The sequence below is a fragment of the Cupressus sempervirens genome, chromosome 11 (genome assembly GCF_028749045.1).
Source record: "Cupressus sempervirens isolate cs-2001-9-10 chromosome 11, ASM2874904v1, whole genome shotgun sequence".
Lineage (NCBI taxonomy): Eukaryota > Viridiplantae > Streptophyta > Pinopsida > Cupressales > Cupressaceae > Cupressus > Cupressus sempervirens.
Window position 1 is genome coordinate 541,371,402 of NC_143128.1, and position 15,666 is coordinate 541,387,067.

A 15,666-nucleotide genomic window follows, 5' to 3' on the forward strand; every position below is an offset into this window, starting at 1 on the left:
AGGACAATGCTTCTCATTCAACCAAGGAACAAATAAGAAAGAATTGTCAAAGCGTGAAAAGGAAAGCTTTATTGTTAAAGAATGATGGCTCTAGAGGTGAGTAAAAGGGTTCTCTAGAAGTTGAGCTACTATGAGAAGATGATTCTGCTAACCCTCCAAGATGAGCTTCAAATGGGAGAAAAGAAAGTTCCTAAATTTAATATCAATTTTAAAATTCTTGTGATGATAAGATTGATTTCTAATTAAATATTAAAACTCACAGTGCTATTATGGATTCTATAACATTGAGAAATAACTTTGTTTTATTCTTTGGCATATTTCTTTATTCTCAAATGAATTATTTGCATGCAATGTATGATTATAAGAAATTAGCTCATGGAATTCATGATTTGCACAAAATAGGTTTGATGAATAAAGTTATAGCATTATGATTCATTTTTATAGATACATAATATTTATTAATTTAGAACAACTCATAACTATATAGTATTTTATATATTGATTCAATAATAATGATGAAGTATTTGTAAGACATATCACAATACATTAATCATTATAGGTGGTAAAATTCATATCTAAAATGAATCTATAACTTTAGTTTTTAGATATATTTATGATCCCTTAATATCATCATTAAACAAAATTATAATTAATTAAATATAAAATAATGATACGTGGAGTACAATGCATTTTTGAGATATTTCTAGGAATGCTATTTATTCTAGTGCCTTGAATAGAGGTTATTACTTTTTAATAAACCAATGTTCATTGAATATTTTTAAGAAAATATAATACCAAAAAATCTAACATATGTATTAGTTTTTATAATATTAATACAAAGCGATACATATTTAAGAGATTACTCTTATAGATGATTACACTTGATCCCCCAAAAGGTGAATTTATTTTTGTTACTATCTTGATAGATGTGGAGAAGACTCCATCAAGGGTTTGATTTTATCATAACGGGTTTTTTTCTAACCTCATGCAATGCAACCCCTTTAGATAGAACCCTCAAAGCTTACATCATCCATTAATACATAAAATATTCAATTTTACAAAAAAAAACCAAGACACACAAGTGCAACATGCTATTGTGGGATCAAACTTTTACATATATGCAGATCTTCGGAACAAAGAGAATGCATTCTAATATCCCATATAAATTGCACTAACCATTATGAGATTCGTGTGCAGACTACAAATAAAAATTAGGACAAGCTTTGGATCAAGAACATTGTTTTGAAGATAAAAGGGTTTTACTAAATACCTACAAAAAAAATCTAATATAGAGAAAAGTTTGATAATATTGGCTTTTTGGGGTAACCCATGTGCCCTTGGTCTTGTTGGTGTGATCCTTCATTAATACTCTTAACTACGTATATTTCTTTCCCTAGCAAATATTATTAAAATCATTCATTCCATCTTTTAGAAGATAGAATGACTTGACTAATGAAAGTGAACAAATTTCTAAAGAGATTATATAGTATCCAAACAAAAGTCATGCTTTGTGTTTTTGTTTTTAATTTTTAATGTTAATTTTGTACAACTCATAACTAATCAATGTTTACCACCTTTTTACTTAATTTTTATTTAAGTAAAGGTGTGTTAGCTCTAGCTTAAGTGCACAAATCACATGCTTTCCTCACTTAAACATATTTTATTTTTTTGGCTTCACTTTGTAAGTACATATACTGCGTAGCTACTTGTTATATTTCTTTTTCACTTTTAACATTATAGCAGACAATAGTACAATGCAACCTATCCCACCTCTTTTTGTTTTTCCTAGTCTTGGACATACACTAGTAAATCACATTTGAAATTTGGGGCAGTAATATGTCAAATCATAATTGAAGTAAGTACACAAAATCTAGAAACATTTATTCATAATCAATATCCCAACACCAAAACTTTAATTCTGTACGAGATCCTACTAAGTTTGCTACTTCTCCATTTGAAGCATTAGCAATTGCTCATTTACTAAGCTACCAAAAATACTTTCAAAATATGGAAAAGCATAATTGATCCAAATCATATATAGAGGAAAGCTAAGTACAAAAGTATATATGGATGAAATATAATGAAAAGTAGATTTAGAAATGGAACATTATCATACAAGAGTGTTCATGCACTATAAATAAAATAAAGTAGGTATAATTAGAGAAAAATTTAGGATTGCAATACGTACAAAAAAAATTGGTTGAAAACAAGTACATCATTTAAAAAAAATAGCATTTGATAAGAACATGATGGAATAATAGGAGAAAAAAATTGGATAAAAGCAAGACAATGTTGAGTTGAGAACTAGTTTACATCATCTTTGATGCAAAACTAATATGTAGATGGTTTTTGAAAAGAAGTGCGGGTGAAAACACATCTATTTTACAATAAAAGAATTACAAAAACTATTACAAAAACTAAACTATGCTACATCAAGTGCTCAATTTGTAGTGACATTTTTACTAAATAAAAAGACCACATGAGAATATACAATCTAAACATCTTGTTTGAGCCGAGGCTTGGAAAAACCATAGTTTATTTAATTAAAAAATACTAGAGAAAACCTTCCATTCAAAATAGCTTACATGCTTTGTACATCATTGTGCCCATTGTACTTTGATGTTCGGTGTGTGCGTTAATCTTAATCCTATATATTACCTTTAAAATATTTTAGATTGTTTAAGGGAGTTACAAAAGTTTGTAAAGAATGCCAATGCATTTTTAAGTTCTTGAAAATTGTGCGTGAAGCAATGAGAAGTCATAATTGAGGTTTATTTCCCATTTCTCTTGAAAAATACTTTGAATGCTTCTTTCGTTGCTTGAGCAAACTTTACATGCTTCACATTCTTTTTCGTTTCCTTTTCTTTTGAATCACAAAACTCACTATGCATATCACTTTTTTGGTTTTTAGCACAACTTACGTATTCATACTTTGATATACAATATGTTGAATGTGTTACAAAGTCCATTACTAGTTATGCAATAATGTTGATTAGAATTAAAAAATATAATTGCTACGATCATGATGGTTTCATGTTAATTGCGGACATGTTCTTTGCAGAAAAAATGTCTCCAAAACACTCATTGTATGGAATAACTTGCAAAATTCACTATGCATTTCATGCTTTGATATACATAGTGTTGAATGTGTTAGGAAGCCCATAATTGGTTATGCAATAATGCTGATTAGAATTATAAAACATAATTGACATGATTATGATGATTTCATGTTAATTGCCTACATGTTCTTCACAAAAATTGTCCACAAAACACTCACTATATACAATAATTTGCATTCTAATGAAGAGTAACCATTACCTTTTATCATAGAAACATTGGATTTTTTTCAAAAGATTTTTTTATGAAATTATAATTTTACTTAAAAATTAAAGTCATACAATAACTTATATAATTAAAAGAAATGAACATGATATCATAGTCAAATTTGATCTTTTGATCAATTAAATAATATTATCTAGACATGTAAATTATGTTACTATAGATATGTTCCATCTGACACTTTATCTACATTGGTCTACTTTATTCTTTAAAATAACTTAGAAAATTGTAAAAATGATCAATTCTAAGTAGTTCATATTTTTTTTTTAAGAATTATATTTTTATTTTACAATATATTACAATTATCAAAATTACATCATTTAAATTTTAAAAACTTTATATTACAAGTTTAAACTTTTGAATTCTTCCATTCACTCAAGCCCAGTTTACATTTCAAATATCCAAATTGAACAAGTACTTCATTTTTACTCTCATTAACTTCTAGCACTTTTACTTTGGTGCCAAGTGAAGGCGAATGCAATACTTGCCCAACATAAGGTACTTGATTTGCATTCTCTGCAAGGACAATTTAGCTAATGAGAGACTTTGAGATCATATTTTATGCAAAATACTTATTTGCAATATAAAGTGTTATAGAATTGTGATTCTATCACGATAGTAAAAAAACTATCAAATGAAGTTTGAATTCATGTGTAATCTCTTATCCAATATTTGGCTTAAAAAGATAAAATTCCAAATAACCAAAGAATAGATAGATTGAAGTTTAACATCAACACTTAACAACACACCACATAAAACTAAGGTCCAAATAATAACATAAATCTATGAATGCCATACGACACGGACAATATGCATTGCATCATATGTATTTTGTAAGGATTGATTTTGTTCAAACAATTTACTAGGGAAAATGTTATCAAACAAATATTGAATCTAATATGGAACATTAAAATGCATGGAAACTGCTTTTCTCTGTGAGTTTGGAATTCATGACCTCCTTAATTACAAGAAATACCATCGTGCTAACTTGTCTACTTTTAAGCCTAATTTTTTAATATTTAAAACTAAAATGCTTCAAGTTAATGAATTTATAAAATCAAGTCCAACATTTACTACCACTTGTGGAATATTAGCACTGTTGTGATTAACATTTTCTCTCCCAAATCTCTCAATTCTCCCCCTCTCACCAATCTTAAGAGAGATAGGAGAGTTCTTACTTGGGGAAGTTATGAAATCCTTTATGAGTAAACTCCCTTAAGGGGTTTGTGGCACATATATGAATTATCTATTTTGAGGCTACATCTATATGGTCTCGTGCTATCCGTCCTTACCACTATCTTAGAAGGTTCCTAACATCATGACAAAGCCAACTTATCCTCTTAATGCTATGAGGGATGGTTAAAGGAATTGGCTGAGTGTAATTGTGTCATGAACTATAATTGATGCATATAATTTGATTGAATATTGTTAAATCTTTAGTTAAAATAATCAACAATATTATCATGGATCTCTCAACCCAATGAATGGTAGTAAATATTTAGCGTACAAGTGATTCATGGATTCCACTACTCCATCAACAAATGTGTTTTGATCTAGTTCGATCAAACTCGTATTTAAGCAAAACACATCAAAACAGTCCATCAATGGCAATAACCTCCAAATAATATTGCGTTGATAGAGGAATATTGTTAGGTGTTTTCTTCTCCACATTAGCGTTAGTAGATTTTGCCTACATGGTCATTAACAAGATGTTGTTGATCAAAATATTGTGATATCAAGCATTTAATTAAAGACAACCAACAATTATCATTCCCTCAACAAGCCATCAGTAATATCATAAAAGTAATTAACGCAAGGTTAATCCAATAGTCATAAATTGGTGTGGTTAATAAAGGAGTGCAAAATTAATAGATAAACTGGAAACCACAAAAAAAATATAGAAAATAGATACAAGGTTAACATGGTTCACCAATTTGGTTACATCCACCAAAGAACAGAGAAAATCATTAATCAGTCATTGCAACTTACATACATAAGAATTTGTCCTCATATATATACAATAATCTTCAATGGAAGATGAAGAGACGAATAAGAAGATGAAATGAACAATTTGACTTAATAATCCAAAAAGGATAGACACCTCAGTGAAGAGACCACCCATCATATATATGGGAAGAAGAATTAAGTTTAGAGGCTATAGAAATAATAGGAAATTTATACACTGGTTCCTATCAAGAGGTCTTGAAGGAAGACCACACCATATTAATAGAAAACACATTGTTGGAATTATAACTCAAAAATATATTGAATATTGATTAAATGGAAAAATATTGTGTGTGTGTGTGTGTGTGTGTCTCTCTCTCTCTCTCTCTATATATATATATATCTATATACATATTATATTATATTATTATCCTTGTAATTGTATTATATTATATTTATTATTATTTATTTATTTTTATCATTTATTATAGAGTTCATTCTAGAGATAAGATAAGATAAGATAATAATATTAATGTCCAACAAAAGACCACAATGAGGGTCTATGAGACTGGAAGCTTACACCAAGAAAATAGTAGACAAACAGAGCACCAAATGATATCCACAAAAGAACAAGTACAACAAAAGAGGAAGAAAGAAGGAGACATCATGGAAAAGATTAGGTATCTGTCCTCACAGGAAAAAAGTCCAACAATGACTGATCAGTGCGGCTACTGGAGGCCCTATGATGAAGCTGAGTGCTACAAGAGGAGTGTCGTTGGCGAAGAGGTCCCCTGCGGGGTCTCACAGATCTAGAATGACCCATATTAAAGAAACTGTACGAACGCTTCACACCCTGAACTGGAGTTAAGGGCGAGAAGAAGGTCATAATAAGCTGTGTTTGGGCCTGACTCTTGGAAGATGAAAGCTGTAAAGTATGATCACGAAGCTGCAAGGACTCACGGAGATAGAGCGAAATGCAATGCTAATCAAACCTGAAAAAATCTGAGAGGGATCTGCAATCTCTAAACAGACAGTGAAATCTCCCTCTAATCTCGTAGTATATGGGGCATCTGAGATCAAAATTTGTTTCATGTTTATCAAATCAAAAAGATTGTTGCAAAGGAAAATGTAACTACTTGCAAGTAGTTTTCTAAATTTGACTACATATGCATATTTGCATCAATATTTCAAAATGAATGATAGAGAGAAAAGGGAGAAAAATGCAACTAGGACAAAGGACTCAGTATCTACACACCCTAACTTCGCGCACTTGTAGATCCTAAAGAATATATTGAATTTCAACAAGTTTTTAGGCATGTCTTTGTATACTAGTTAATTGCTTAAAGCTAAGGTTTCAACTTCTAGGTTTCACAGATCTCTTTGTAGATATTGTCAAACAAAAAATGGTGAAAAATAGCTATTTCAAAGTGCCTCCTAGAAAACAAGCCCTACTACATCAATAGACACCAATTGATTGTCCAAAAAACAATTCATTAGACCCCCAAGTAATGAATGTAATCACATATGATTATAACATGTTTAATATGTGGCCTTGCTCACTATGTATGCATAATTGTTAGGACAAGGCTTTAATAAAACCATCAAACACCTTGTATTAATGGTTAAAGATCCCTCCTAATAAAGGAACCATGGGTTGTTATCCCATGAAGGACCCAAACAAATCAAACGACACCCAAAACCTAATGACATAGGGACAGGTAGGGAATTCAAGAACAACATGTGGAATAAACTCAACTTAAATCATTCAACATTCCCCTCGTAGAGATGCACATGAAAGCTATACATAACTTAATGAAACCACAAAGAACACAAGGCCAGATGTAACATATTTGTAGGTGTAATTATTTCACTTTACATATAAAAGAAGCCACAACATGCCCAACTGTGAGGCTTTTTAGGTTGCGACCTTATACAAAATAAGAAATTCACAATCTCAAAGCCTTAGCTTGCATCTTCTATCTTATATCCTCTAATCTTCCTATTCCATCATCATGCTTTCCTACATCTACCCAAGCTTCTTTTAAAGCTAGTTAAGCCACAAGTCGGCTCGTCAAGCATTTTAATTACAATGTAGGTCCATACTTAGAAGAGTAAACCAAGATCCATACAAAGGACAATATGAAATCATGCACACTTAAAGGTAGGTCCACACGTGTGTTAGGAGTCAGCTACTAACCTCGCAAAATGCCACATAGTCAACAGAAAGCACGTCGACTAGAACATGCTTCACTAGATGAAAATAGAAAGAAATAGGAACCACAAATAACAACACAAAACTTGAAATAGATAAAACATAAGAACTTGCACGCTTAGGACAAAGATCTAGGATAGGTCTTAGATATGATGACAAGTGCACACAACATGGAAACAAAAACAACTACTTGGCAATAAACAGATTGGTACATAAAACAAAAAATATTTGTAGTTGATGAAAGATTGCTCAAAGACCAAAGATGCTCTTGCATCAAACACCTGGTGTTAATAAAGAATTAATGTCCACATTAGGAATGATAGTATTTTGACTTGAATCATAAAGATCCAACTCAACTTCTGTAATCCTTTAACTTTCTTCCACTCGTTTGTCTTTCCACTGAACTAGGTATTCCATGTAGTCTTTTCCTCTAGTGCTTTTACTTATTTTCCTATTCAAGGTCTTCTCAATGCTATTGGTTTTCTTCTTAGGATAATATAAGTTATTTTTCATCTCATCATCTGATTCAAAATACTCATAAGATATCTTCAATGTTGAATATAGCAAAATATCCATGTCTTCTGGCAATTCAACTTCAAAAGCATTTCCATTGCCAAACTTTATTAGAATCTTACAAGGACCAATCTTCATCATCTTTAGCTTGTTGTAGGTACCAACTAGAAATCTTTTCTTCAAGTGAATCATAAACTTATCACCAACTTCAAAAGATTTATACATCTTCCTTTTATAAACATTCTCTTTCTATTCCAAATTACTACCTTCCAAGTTCAATTTAACTTCCTCATGTAAAGTCTTCATGAAATTTGCAAATTCTTCATTTTCAACACTTTTCTTTGTCTCAAGGTTTAGATCTCTCAATTCAATAGTTCCCTTAAGATTCATTCCAACAATAATCTCAAAAGGTATCTTCTTAGTGACCCCGTTCACATAACTATTGTATGTGAACTCTACTTGTGCCAAAACCAAATCACAATTAATAGGCTTATCTCCAACCAAACATCTCAACAAGTTACCCAAACTTCTGTTGACAACTTCAATTTGTCCATTTGTTTGTGCATGAAATGTAGAGCTAAACTTCATCTCTCTATTCAACTTCTTCCAAAGTGTCCTCTAGAAATAACTAGTAAACTTAGTATCTCTATCTTAAACAATAGTTTCAGACAATCCTCTCAATCTTACAACTTCCTTAAAGAATAATTCAACTACATGCATAACATTAGATGCCTTCTTACCAGGTATGAAATGAGTCATCTTTGAAAATTTGTCCACCACCGCCAAAATAAAATCATCTAAGTTCTAGGCAAACCAAGAACAAAATCCATACTAATATCTTCCCAAGGCTTATCAAGTATAGGCAATGTTGAATACAGTCCCAAATTCTGACTAGTTCCTTTTGTTGTTTGACAAATTTTGCAACTTCTCACCATCTTCTACATATCCTTATAAATTTGTGGCTAAAAGTACCTATCTAAAATCAACTTCACTGTCTTATCAATCCCAAAATGTCCAACAAGTCAACCATTATGTTTCTCCTTAATATGTTTTCTCTCATAGATCCTCTAGGTATACACAATTGAATTCCCTTAAACAACATATCTTCCTGAATGAAATACTCAGCCCACTTATCTTTCACTATCAGTTCTTTACAAGCTTTCCAAGGTTCTGCAAAATCAAGACCAGTTTCATATAAATACTTCAAATCATTAAAACCAAGTACCTCAATTCTCATTTCTGTCAGCAAATTCTCTCTTCAGCTCAAAGCATCAACAACCTTGTTTGACTTTCCACTCTTATGTTTCAATGAAAAGGAAAAGTTATGCAAACACTCAACCCACTTCACATGTCTCTGATTCAACTTACTCCGACTTCCTAGATATTGCAAAGCTTTATGGTTAGTATACAACACAAAACCTTTATGCATTAAACAATATCTCCATTTCTTCAAAGCTTGAACAATAGCATAGAATTCTTGGTCATAAATTGAATATTTTCTCTTAGCATCATTCAATTTCTCACTAAAGAAAGCTACATGTTGTCCTCATTGACTCAAAACAACTCCAATAACACTTCCACTACCATCACATTTAACTTGAAAAATATTATTGAAATCAGGAAAAACAAGTGTAGGCAACTCTCCAATCTTTTCTTTTAATGTTTCAAAACTCCTTTGTGCTCCATGTGTCCACTTGAATTCCTTTATATCTCCTTTCATAGTCTCATTTATAGTATTACAAATAGAATTGAAATTTCTAATTTACTTCCTCTAAAAACTTGCCAATCCACAAAATGATCTTACCTCTCCAACATTCTCAAGTGTAGGCCAATCAAGAATAACTTTCACCTCTTTAGGATCCATTTTCAAACCATAGACTAAAATGACAAAACCAAGATACACAATTTCTTTCTTCATAAATGAACATTTCTTCAGGTTAATCAACAATTTCTCCTCTTTCAATCTCTGCAACACTTGTCTGGCATGCTCAATACATTCTTCTTTAGTCTTACTGAAAATTGAAATGTCTTCCAAATACACAATCACAAATTTACCCAAGAATCCCTTCAAAATCTCATAAAAGCACTGTGGTGCATTAGTTAGACCAAACGACATAACCAACCACTCATACAAACCCTCATTAGTCTTGAAAGAAGTTTTCCATTCATCACCTTCTCTAATTCTGATATGATGATAGCTACTTTCAAATCAATCTTGGTAAAATGCTTTGCTCCCTACAAAAGGCAACATCATTTGTTTCTTTCTATCTACCCAAATAGTATACTGATTCAATTTACCATCATGTAAAGCTTGTCTATCATATTGCCAAGGTCTACCCAAAAGAATAAGACAACAATCCATAGGCATAATATCACACAAGACTTCATCATGATAATTCCTAATTTTGAAAATTTGAAGGCATCACTTAGTTACAAGTAATTTATGCTCCTTTTGAATCCAAGAAACATGATAAGGCTTAGGATGTCTTAATATCTACAACTACAATTTTTTAACCAAGTCCTCAGATGCAAAATTATCAAAACTTCCACTATCAATGATTACCTTGCGACATTTTCCATCTATCCTACATTTGGTTTTGAACAAACTTCTTCTCAAAACAAGTTCTCCATCAATTTCCTCATTCCTCAAGATCCTTCTTAACATCAAGTTTACATCATTTTTAGGTTCATTAGGTGTTTCAACTTCTTCACAAACCAAAGTGCATCTTCTATTACTTCCAATCTTCTTTCCATAAGTTAATACATTTAAAAACTCTATCTTCTTCACCACATTTATAACAAGTACCCTTTAACCAAGATCTTTCCTCTTTTTTTCCACCATTATTATTCCTAGTGTAACTAGTATAGCTACCTCTAGTGTAGTTACCTTGTTTACCAACATGTTCTTCCTTCCATTATGATTTCCCCTTGTATTGTGATGCAAAATATACTACCCTCTCCATATGTTTTGCTTCTATTTCTCTAAAATCTGCCACCTCTTCCTCTCTGTATCTGATCATGTCTCTTCACCAATCTTTGTTCAACCTTCAAAGCGTATTGATATGCTTCTTCTACACTGTCCATCTTAACAAAGTTGATCTCATCTTGAATTGATCTCCTCAAACCATTCAAGTATCTGGCCACTTTCTCAACTTCATCATCCACATGTCTAGATCTGATATCCAATTTGTAGAATTCCTTGATATATTCTTTCACACTCATGTCTTTTTGCCTCAAATTTTGCATCTTCCTTAGTAAATTAAATTGGTAATCAACAGAGAGAAGCTTCTTTTTCATCTTTCCAATCATCTTTACCCATATATTGATCTTTGCTTTTCCCTTTTTCTATCTCTCAGTTCGCAAATGATCCCACCAAAGTGAAACACGACCCTTCAACTTCGTGACTGCTATCTTAACCTTCTTATCTAGAGTACCTTCATACTCAGTATTTAATCATCTCAGCGATCCATTCTAAAATAACATTATCTCAAGTCTTCCATCATAGCAAGCAACTTCAACAATAGGCCTAGCATTCACCCTAGACAATACTCTCAGAAGTCTTTCCTCATCTTGCTCAATCTTAGGTTCAGGGTTAAGGATTCAGTGACGCCTCTTCATCATCACTAATATCTTTAAGATGTACACCTCTTCTTTGCATTGTCTCCACAGTTTCAAGTCTCACTGCAATATGCCACAACAAGTTCATAATAGCATAATCAACATTTCCTCTACCACGAACCATCTTGACAATAGTTCCTGCAAGATCGTACCCTTTTGCAAGTTATAGGTCAAATTCCAGATCTGCCACCCTACAACCAAATCCAACAAGGTTCTCCATGATCCAAGCCTCAAGAAAGAACTCACTTTGCTACCACCTGATGCGGAAAGGCAGGGAATTCAAGAGCATGTGTAATAAACTCAACTTAAACCATTCAACATTCCTCTCTCATAGATGTACACGGAAGCTATACATAGCTTAATAAAACCACAAAGAAAACAAGGCCAGATGCAACATATTTGTAGGTGTAATCATTCACTTCAGATATAAAAGAAGCCACTACATGCCCGATTGTGAGGCCTTCTAGGTTGCGGCCTTATAGAAAGCAAGAATTTCACAATCTCAGAGTTTAAGCTCACATCTTCTATCTTCTATCCTCTAATCTCCTTATTCCATCGTCATGCTTTCCTACATCTACCCAAGCTTCTTTTATAGCTAGCTAAGCCACAAGTCGACTAGTCAAGCATTTTAATTACAATATAGGTCCATACTTGGAAGAGTAAATCAAGATCCACAAAAAGGACAATATGCAATCATGCACACTTAAAGATAGGTTCACACATGTGTTAGGAGTCATCTCCTAACTGCGCAAGACACCACTTAATCAATGGAAACTATGTTGATAAGGGAAACACACTTCATTGGATGAAAACAAAAAGAATCATGGATTAGAAATAACGACACAGAACTCAAAGCAGATAAAACATAAGAACTTGCGTTCTTAGGACAAGGATTTAGGATAGGTCCTAGACATGATGACAATTGTGCACAACATGAAAACAAAAGCAACAACTTCATGAACAATAGACTTGTATAGAAAATAAAAAATAATTTTGGTTGCTGCAATATTGCTCATAGACCCAAGATGCTCGTGCATCACCTAAACAACATTGAAAGTTCATTTTTGTTTGTAACACATATAATGCACCAAAAGTTGTGCATATTTCTAGGTGACAAAAGTTATTATGCACCAATGGTTGTACATGTTTATGCATAAATATAATATTTTGTACATAAATAGAATACATTTGAAGTTTTGGAGCATTCCATTGTATTGGTATTTGTAATAGTGAAGTTCATTTTTTTAATAGCAAATATGCTTTTTTGGTGCAATATGATGTGTATTACAAACATAAATGCATCGCTAGGTGTGCATATCAAATAACATGGTAAACGATATTTGGGGTATGTATGTAATTTCTTTTGGCACTTTTTTTGTAGGTAATGGCTATCAACATGGTTTTTCACGGTGGTTCACATAACAAAAATGTCACAATTATTGGACCCCTAACAATTACTGGGTCCTTTCCCCTAGTTCATTGATAAATATATTAGAGGGATTTGCTAACTTAACATTCATACACTAACATTGCAATAGATTTTTAACTTGAACTTTAATGAATGAAAGGCATTATAATTAGCTGGCAAGCAAAGGAGGAAAACTTTTAGCATCTAGCTTTCATGTTTCAGATTTAAGAATTAATCTTGCCCAAGGTTATTTTTCCATCTATTTTACTTACTACCCTCAATATTGAACTCTTGACAACAAGAAGGTTAGACAATTGCCCTCTTAGTTAATTTGGATAGTACATAGCATGTGATCATTGAGTTTTAGAGATATTGTATCATATACTATGGAAGAATGATACACGAATGATAGGTATTTTTATATTCAAAATTTTGAGGTCATACTATAATGTCCCCTTTTTAGCCATTGTTCTTTGCTGGTGTTAGCCCATCAATGCGACCCTTGTGAGCTAATGCAGTGGTTTGAGGGTCTCTATTGTTTTGTTACCTTGGCAAAGGTGACATTACTCCTCTTTAGCATTGTGGTGGTTGGGATCCTACCTCTATTACTTTTCCTTTGGCTCAATTTTTGAGACTATTTATAGTAAGTCAATTTTAGTTAGTTCCTATTTTCAGTAGGACACTTAAGCGCTAGAATCTAGCATTGAGTTTCTGCATTTCATGTGTTTCATCCGGAAGAATTAATAAGCTATTTAGTTTATTGATGATTATTAATAACCAAGTTAATTGATAATTAAATGAGCTTATTTTTATTAATTGTGTATTTGATAAAGTGTATTAGGGCGCCTAAGTCTTGGAGGGAAATGTAATTGATTATTATATTTCAAACAACAAAAGCAATCATAAGAAAAGTATTAGTGTTAAGTTTTGGGGAGCATAAGCTTGAAGCTTCTAGGTCGATTTGCTATGAGGAAATAAAAATGCCTACAAATGACAAAATCAACCTGCCTCATTGTGCATTTTCTTTTTGCAAAATTTGTTGCAGGAGAATATGGAGAAAGGGTTTCAAGTTCAAGCTTGAATAATTGTGAATTCATCCAAATTTTTCAGCATAGTGAATTGGTGAAACCCCAACAAATTATGTCTGAACTTTGGCTTCATCTGGAAGCTGAGAAGGTTTCATAGTTTGTGAGAATCAATAATTAAATGGCCCACTCAATCTTTGTTATAATTGCATTGGGTAGAGGAAGCCATTCTCTGCTCATGATAGCCTTCAGATAAGTCTATGTTTGAAGTAGAGGAAGGCACCATTCTTCTATGGGAAGCTGCCATTGTTAGGAGGTAGCATTTTGATTATATTGGCAGTGTTTGGCAATTATAAGGCACTTTGGGTAAAGAGTGCCTTCAACTGTAATCTCGAAGACTTGGCATCAACTAGTGATAATTCTTGAAGGGCAGCTTTACAAGTTAAGGTGTCAATTGAAGCATGCTAACAGCTTCAGGTTTTTTCTCAATAGTTCTCAAATAAATTTCACATGCATTATATTGTCATTGTAAACACTAAGAAACAATAACACTAAAGAATACTAAACTAAGGAGAGAAAACCAAACCAAACTACTAATTTTTTTTTGAGTGCAATGAGTCAAGGCATATCAACAATTAAGCTACATAAAGATAACTAAACTAAAAAAGATGGGAGGAAACTTACTTTGTACAAAAAAACTTGGAAAACAAAACTCAAAAGATCTAAATTTATAACATGTTTCTCCAAGATGTTCAACATGAAGAGCACACGAATATACTGAGAGGGAGAGGGTGAATCAATATTAACAACTTTTGCCAATTTAAAACTTTTATCTAATTAATTACTTTAAATGCTGAAATTAACAATTATGCACATGAACACAGTGACACAAATATTTACGTGGAAACCCAATGTGAGAGAAAACCATGACAATAAATACTTTTATATGAACTTTTTTTTTTGACAATGTATTGTAGGCTTCGACCTACTAGAGGCTCTAACCTGTTCTGTTTATGAGCATCGACTCACTGGAAGCTCCAACTCCCACACTTCGCATGCTCTAACCTATAGGAAGCTCCAATTTCCTCTGCTATCTTTGCGAGCACCAACCAATTGCACTCAAAACTTCTTTTCTACCTTAACAATGTTGCTTACTTGATTAATGATAGATATCTTTGTTGCACAAATTTCTCTTCTTGTCTATGTATAATATTTATACTCTTCATTCTTGAAGTCAGCCAATAACTCTTCCTTTTATATATATATAAAATTTCCTGCAACCTTTGCTCTTCTAAATATACATATATTAGATTTAAATATATGTACCCTTTTTCTTTCTATCTTAACTTCTTATTCCCCTTTTTCTAACTTTAATCACCACTGCTGACTTTTAATTCTGCACTCTCGTATTCTTGTTATTTTATTTCATATTCTTCATACTTTACATCTGCTCGCTCCTGACTCGGGAGGGTGATTGCATGGGTCCCATAGACTACTTTAGTCTCGTGGACGTCATTAAAATCTATCATATCATATCATATCATATCATATCTACACATGCACTTCTATACATTTATCTTTAGGCATCTCTTTAAAAGTCATGACTT

At 32.2% G+C, this 15,666-nt stretch overlaps 1 protein-coding gene across 2 annotated transcripts in view; it reads right to left on the reverse strand.

The window, feature by feature from the left end:
• Positions 1-3,579: 3,579 nt before the first annotated feature.
• Positions 3,580-15,666, reverse strand: part of LOC149530773 (DNA mismatch repair protein MutS, type 2) — a 411,738-nt gene continuing 399,651 nt past the window's right edge. The window contains exon 20 of one of the 2 annotated variants that reach the window (XM_089808454.1): positions 3,580-3,855. In XM_089808454.1, coding sequence (XP_089664580.1) covers positions 3,689-3,855 — 167 coding nt within the window. In that variant the 3' untranslated portion in view covers positions 3,580-3,688. Of the gene's footprint in view, positions 3,856-4,727; positions 5,030-15,666 lie in introns of those variants that run through there. The other variant, XM_089808455.1, reaches the window with a different exon arrangement.